The sequence below is a fragment of the Cupressus sempervirens genome, chromosome 6 (assembly GCF_028749045.1).
Source record: "Cupressus sempervirens isolate cs-2001-9-10 chromosome 6, ASM2874904v1, whole genome shotgun sequence".
NCBI lineage: Eukaryota > Viridiplantae > Streptophyta > Pinopsida > Cupressales > Cupressaceae > Cupressus > Cupressus sempervirens.
The window spans coordinates 547,118,684-547,125,841 of NC_143123.1; the positions used below are offsets into that span (position 1 = coordinate 547,118,684).

The 7,158-nt window shown below is 36.4% G+C and overlaps 1 protein-coding gene across 1 annotated transcript; it reads left to right on the forward strand.

Annotated features, from left to right (window-relative positions):
- The first annotated feature begins 429 nt into the window (after positions 1-429).
- LOC149553426 (protein GRAVITROPIC IN THE LIGHT 1-like) lies at positions 430-2,477 on the forward strand. The gene has a single exon (XM_089789897.1). It carries the CDS (start codon positions 602-604, stop codon positions 1,946-1,948), a length of 1,347 nt encoding a protein of 448 aa, XP_089646023.1. The 5' UTR covers positions 430-601; the 3' UTR covers positions 1,949-2,477.
- Positions 2,478-7,158: the final 4,681 nt, after the last annotated feature.

Genomic DNA, 7,158 nt, shown 5'->3' on the forward strand with positions numbered 1-7,158 from the left:
CCTACAGCAAGATGAGTTGTTCATAGGTAATCTAAGTGCATGAGAGAGGAATCCTCACCTATTCATTTATTAACATGTTAAAATCCTCCACTACCACTGTGGGGGTAAAATGCTATTGGTGCCCTTTTTGACAGGTTTTACAGCATTAAACAATTCCTATTATCATCCTCCTCCAATTGGTTTCACTCAATGTGCTGATGGTCTTGATAATTCCTCTAATGGGAATCATGAGGATAATGGAAAGTATCAGTACAATTGCTCTAGTGGGAATAAAGGCCATGATAATAATGGGAATCGGGTATGCATAACTTACAGGGAATGTGAATGTTCAATGGTCTAAAACGGGTCAAACAAGGCACCATTAGCATTTAATGCCAATTCTAAATAGGCTTCTATTACCTGTTCATAAATGGGGTGGTCAGAATTCCGTTCTCATGCACTTATGTTACCTGTGAACAACACATTTTGCTCTGAATTCTCGGGATTTTATTAGCGGTCTGCCATATTTTTAGTGTCCTTTCTACTAACTCCTTCCAGGGGATTATAGAAAGACAATACAATAATAATAATCTGTCCTAGTTCTCACTTGGGTGGTTCAAAAATGTGCTCAACCTCTGGCAGCATTCATGTTATTAACTTAATACAGAAGAGAAAAGGGTCATGTTCCAAGCCAGGGAGAGACAATGCTTTTGAGCCCACAAAATTATCGTCATCATCAGATCAATCAAACAAGCCCTGTTTGGAGATAGAGGGTTTCAAAGAGAAGGGTGAAGAATATGATGATCATGGCGGTCTGAGGAATGCAAAAGTTATGGAGAATGTGATGGATGAGATTTTTTCAACTATTTATAGGCTGAAGATCTCTTACACTCAGTTGCAGGCAGCCCACGTTCCTTACAATGAGGAAAAACTGGAGATTGCAGACAAGGGTGTTATTAAGGAGCTCAAAAGGCTCTCTGAGCTGAAGCATTACTACAATGAGAATGTTGGCAGATTGGGTATTATTGGATTGAAGGATGAAGGATCATCAAAATCAGTTGTGGAGGAGAAAGAGACGGAGATCATGGCCCTGAAAAGTGCACTAGAAAAAGTTACCCTGAAGAAACAAGAGCTCCAAAAGAGGCTGAAGAAGATTCAGAAGGACAATTCCAATGATGGGCCAATAGTAAAATTGCTGGATTTCACCATGCTCAATGCAAGAGAATCTGCAGAGAGTTTTACAGAGTGTTTGATTCATTTCATGAAGCATGCAAAGTGGGATCTGGAAGCAGCAGCCAATTCTATAGAGCCAGGAGTGAAGTACACCAATCCTGCCTACAGGAATCTTGCATTTGAGTCATATGTGTGCTTGAAGATGTTCCAGGGATTTGAACACGAGACCTTTTATCTGACGGGGTCTCTCTCATGCATTATGGATGTTGAGAAACACAGGAAGGAGTGCTTTGAAGAGTTTCAGAGCATGCAGAATGTGGATCCGTCAGAATTGGTGTCTTTAATGGCGGATTGCTTGTTTGGGAAGTTTTGCCTGAAGAAGTTTTTGGAGATTGTTCATCACAAAATGGAATCATCCTTCTTTGGGAACTTTGCGCATAGGAATCAGATTCTCAGTGGGGTTCATCCAAGAAGCCCTTTTTACTCTCTTTTCTTGAAGTTTGCTAAAGCTGTATGGTTGCTTCACAAGCTTTCATATTCATTAGATCCACCTGCCTCTGTATTTTTTGTAAGGGGAGGGGACCAATTCAATAAAATATATATGGAAAATGCAGAAGAATTCATGGTAAGTCCAGATTCTGAGCAAAACGGTAGTGAGAAGAAGAATGGCAAGCTGAAGGAGGGTAGCAAAAATGTGGGATTTACAGTCATGCCAGGGTTCAGACATGGGAACAAGATTCTTCTCAGAAGTCTAGTCTATGCACCAACTACCCCTGCTGATTCTCTGGTAACATGAGTGCACATATATATATTTTATTGTGTTATTTTTTATTTCGACATTTCTTGATAGGCCAAAGTCTTTTATGATGAGTTAAGCTCGAGTAGACTCAAACCCATGACCTCTCATATCATAAGCTCACAAGTTATTGTTGTACTGTAGACTCTTATTTTTCACTTCCTCATTTCAGACCAAATCAATGATCTTCATCTGAAAGAGAGAAGATATTTTAATGGTTTTTTTTTGGGCCTTTAGGATGCTGTGTTTTTCTCGTGGGTTTTTTTGCAGTAGCTTGTTCAGAGTAAATGCTATGACATTGAATTAGTTATGGAATGCACAACTTATTGATGAATAAGTGAAGAGATATGGGGCAGGTATAATGTCCATTATACAAGTCTGAATTCATGTCAGGCTTTCAAGCACTGTGCAGGTATATCTGTCTTCAAGCAATTTTGGTTGGGAATCTGAATTGTATTATTGGGAAGCAGATCGAGAATTTTTTGGCTCGATCCTTACCCCATGCTAAATAAAGTTCATGCTTTTTAAAGTTGGTTTTAACTGGGTTTTCGGCTGCTCCTATTTTGTCTGGAGCAGGTGTGCATTTTCAGTTGAATACGGAGATAGAAAACCTTTAATGTCTTTATAGCTTTTGACTTCAATCACCATGTAGTGAGATCCAGCAACCACTGTCAAAAGAAAATTTATTGAAGTAAACATGCAGTCATTTGTTTATATTTCTCTTATATTTATTTTGATTGTTACTAATTAATGGTTGGGAGAGCGGAGATTAAGTGGTTTCCATTTGATTTCGAATCTAATTAACTTTTTTAATAAATTTTGATTCTTTTAATTTCTATTTTTAAATTTTGATTTATTTGGGATACAAGGTCAATGGACAGAATAGTTCAATAGGGTTTCGAAAATATGTAGTTCTATTAATAAAGTGTTTCTAAGATGATACTAGGTGTTCTTAAAAGACAATATTTTTATTTTTATTTTTATTTTGTGTGATTAAATTTATTATAAATTTGGACTACCTTTTTATTTTTATCTTTTAGAGGAGAAGAGATTGTACAATCGATAAGAATTTTGAGATTCTATTTTTTATCATTCGAAATCTAATAAAGGATAAGTCATTATGTCTTACATTATTAAGTTTGTTTATGATAACATTTATAAAATGTCATCAAAGAAAGTTACTAGCAATAGGGTTTTGAAAATATGTGGGTGGTGTCAACAAAGTGTTTCTAAGACTATACTAAGTGTTCCAAGACCCTTAGTATAATCATTATAAACTTGGACTCTCTTTATTTTTATCTTTTTAGATGGAAAGAGATTGTACAATTGGTGGGAATTTTAAGATTATATTTTTTATTATTTGAAATTGTTGCCTTGGTTCTCATCCCTGCCAGATTATGAAAATTTCATCTTTTGGGGTCAAAACAAGTCACAAATGTGTCAAACTTGAAGCTTTAAAGGAGTCAATAATTGGTTGCATTTTTAATGATTTTATGATCTTGATCCCCCCAGCTCATTTCTAGCTTCATCTAGCATTTCAAATTTTTAGAATTTGATGTCTGGGTCAAAAGATATGAGAGGTTAATGAAAGGTCTCAGAATTTGATGTCTGGGTCAAAAGATATGAGAGGTTAATGAAAGGTCTCAAAACGCATGTTATTGATTGCAACACTAACTTTAAAAACTTTAAGAGGTTAAGAAATGAGGTTCAAAACACGTATTTTTATTCAAATTCTTAACCTCCCCATCCAAAAAAGAAGAGTTAAGAAAAGTATTTCAAACGCACATTTTGAACCCCAAACATTAACCTCCAAAATCTAAAAAGGTTAAGCATGAGACTCAAAAGACGTGTTTTGGAAGATGATTCTTAACCTCTTTGCCCAAATATAAGAGGTTAAGAATCCAAAGGTTAATGAACCTCATTTAAAGGATGACTCATAATAAGCAAATCATTTTCACAATTGATATCATCAAATAGAGTTCTCAAAAACATCATAGTGTGTTTAAAAAATGTTCCAAAATCTTCATACTAAAAATGAAATTGGTACTAGTGGAATGTAGAAGAACACTACGCAGAGATTAAAATGCCACAAACTGAAACTTGGAAGCAGTCTTAACTTTGTCATTGCAGCTCCATCCTCTTGGGATAACAAAGTCAATGATGCCTCTTGAAAGTAGAGAAACAACGTTAGTCCTTTTGGGTTTAAAACCATAGAATGGGGAATAAAAAAACTCAGTTGGTTCAAAGTTTACAAGTAGAAGCCAATGTGATATGTTTGATCAAATCCACTAAAGAAGTGTCACCTCGATATACATGATGATGGCATGAGATGCACTGGAGTGAGATAGAGATTTCTATAAGAAATCAACTTCATAACTTAAAAATTCGTTTGGCAATAGTTAATGTTGAGTGGCAGTTTTGCTCGGCAATAGAAGGTGTCAAGTGACAAGTAGTGGGTGTCAAGTGAACTCGACACACTAAGGAGCTAGGTGAGCTCAACAGAAAGGAGGCTTGACACAGTGGATGTCAAGTGAGCTCGACACAATGGATGTTGAGTGAGCTTGGCAAAAAGAGGAGAGCTCAATTCCTGAAAGGAATATTAAGGAGGCTGAGTGGGCACAAGATGAGCTTGGTTAACACATGAACTGAGCGGGTTAACAACAGACTTTCTATCTGAACTTTTCCACCATTAAAGCACAAAGGTAATAATAAAGACTTGCATAAAAACTAAATCCAATATGAAACCAATATAGATGAAGACAACAACAATCCAAATTTAATATGCCTTCTTGCTTGCTTGCATTCAACTAAGTTAAACTATTACAAAATTTGGGAGCATTCGGCTTCAACTAGAAAGATACAAAGTACTTCAACTAATAAAACTGATCTTAAACTTACATCACTAAGAGCTGCATACGATAACGCCTGGAGCAATCACTGCTTCACAGAACAAACAAAAAATGAACTTATAGAATGACAGAGATTCAACATGTGTTGCGACATACATTGAAATTGAACCTTCCTTCTATCCTGTGAACTCTACTCTGAATATTCCTTTCACCTCTTCTCTGATCTATTGATCTTGTTCCTATCTGCTCTCTTTTTCTTCTTCCACTCTTCTTCGAATGAATGAGCTTCATTCTTTTTGTCTTGTTTTCAAAATGTTTTCCCTTTCATTTTGGATTTCAAACTCACTTACCCACATTTAAGTTTTTGTATGTTGCACTTGTAAATCATTAGAGTGGTAGGCAGATGTAGGGCTCTAGGGACAACCACTAAAGTTTCAATATTTCAACACTCCCCCTTTGTCCCAAGCCAAATAAACAAGGATCACTCCTTATCCAAATAAACTACACCAAGACTTCTTCTTAGGCACACATAAGTTGCTATGCCTAAAGGCTTAGTAAATATGTCTACTAGTTGTTGCTCAGACTTACAAAATTCTATCTTTATATCTCTATTCTTCACCAACTCTCTAATGAAGTGATATCTGATTTGTATGTGTTTGCTTCTCCCATGGAAGACAAGATTCTTAGATAGTGCAATTGAGAAAATGTTGTCAGAAAAGATTATGGTTCCATCCTCTTGCCTTTCATTCAAATTTGTCAAGATTCTCCTTAACCAAATAGCTTGGCATGTTATTGCATTCACTGCTATGTATTCAACCTCTGCTATAGATTGAACAACAATAGGTTGCTTCTTGGATGCCCATAAAATTGCACCCGATCCCATATGGAACATGTATCCAAAAGTGTTCTTCCTATCATCTATTCTTCCAGCCCAATCATTATCAGTGTAACCAACCAACTTAAAATCATTATCTACAGTATACAAAATCCCAAATCCCTTGGTACCACTCACATACCTTAGGATCCTCTTTCCTGCTTGCCAATGCAAATCCTTTGGGTTTTTCCATAAATTTGAAAATTAAACTTACTGCATGCATCATGTCAAGTCGAGTTACTTTCAAATACATTAAGCTTCCAACCATAGTCTTGTATAATTTTGGATTCACATTTTTGCTATAATATTCCTTCCTCAACTTCAGACCTACTGCTATTGGTGTGGGGGTTGCCTTACTGTTCTGCATTTTGAATCTCTCCAAAATCTAACTTGCATACTTTTCTTGAGAGATGAAGATGCCATCATGCATTTGGTTTACTTCTATGTCTAGAAATACTTCAAGAGACCTAGGTATGTCATTTCAAATTCATTCTTCATGGCCTCTTTGAACTCACTAATTAGGAAATTATCATTTCCAGTGAAGATTAAGTCATCTACATACAAGACAACAATCAAAACCTTACCATTTTTTGTCTTGATGTAGAGAGTGGGTTCGCCATCACTTTTGCTAAAGCCATTGCTCATCAAGTATGAGTCAATCATGTTGTACCATGCTTGTGGAGCTTGCTTGAGCCCATATAGATCTCTCTTCATTCTATACACCTTGTGTTCTTCACCCAGGACTTCATAACCAAGTGGTTGCTCCACATAAACCTCTTCTTTCAATACACCATTCAAGAAGGCGGACTTCACATCCATTTGATATGCCTTCCATTTGTGTTGGGCTGCAATTGCTATGATAGCACACACAGTTTTCATTCTTGTGATCGGGGCATATGTCTCATTATAATCTTTGCCATACTATTGCTTGTACCCCTTGACCAATAAAAGTGCCTTATGTCAATCTATTTTTCCTTTAGCATTGCACTTGGTTTTGTAAACCCATTTCACTCCAATTACTTGCTTCTTTGGAGGCAATGTAGATAACTCCCATGTCTCATTTCTTTCAATAGCATCTATTTCCTCATCCATGGCATTATGCCATTTCTCCTCATTTATAGCTTCTTCAAAGTAGATTGGATCACTATGAAAAAATAATGCAAAATTGATACTCTCATCAAACTCTTCATCATACCTTTCTTCTTGGTGTATCTCACTTAGACTCTTAGTCTTTCTTTGCAATAGGGAGCCAAGAGTGGGACCTGACTTCTTAGTACTGCTACTGCTACTATTTTGCATACTAGCTCAAGGTTGTCTTGAACTGCTAGGAGCTAAAACTCGACATGTTTGAGTTTGCTTGCCTTTTTTCCTTTGTCTGCAATTATCTAAGTTTGTTGCTACATCATCTTTTTGATCACCAATGTCTTCTTCTTCTTCAATAGTAGGCACTTTGCTTGAAGTGCCTAAACATTCATCTACCGAGCCAT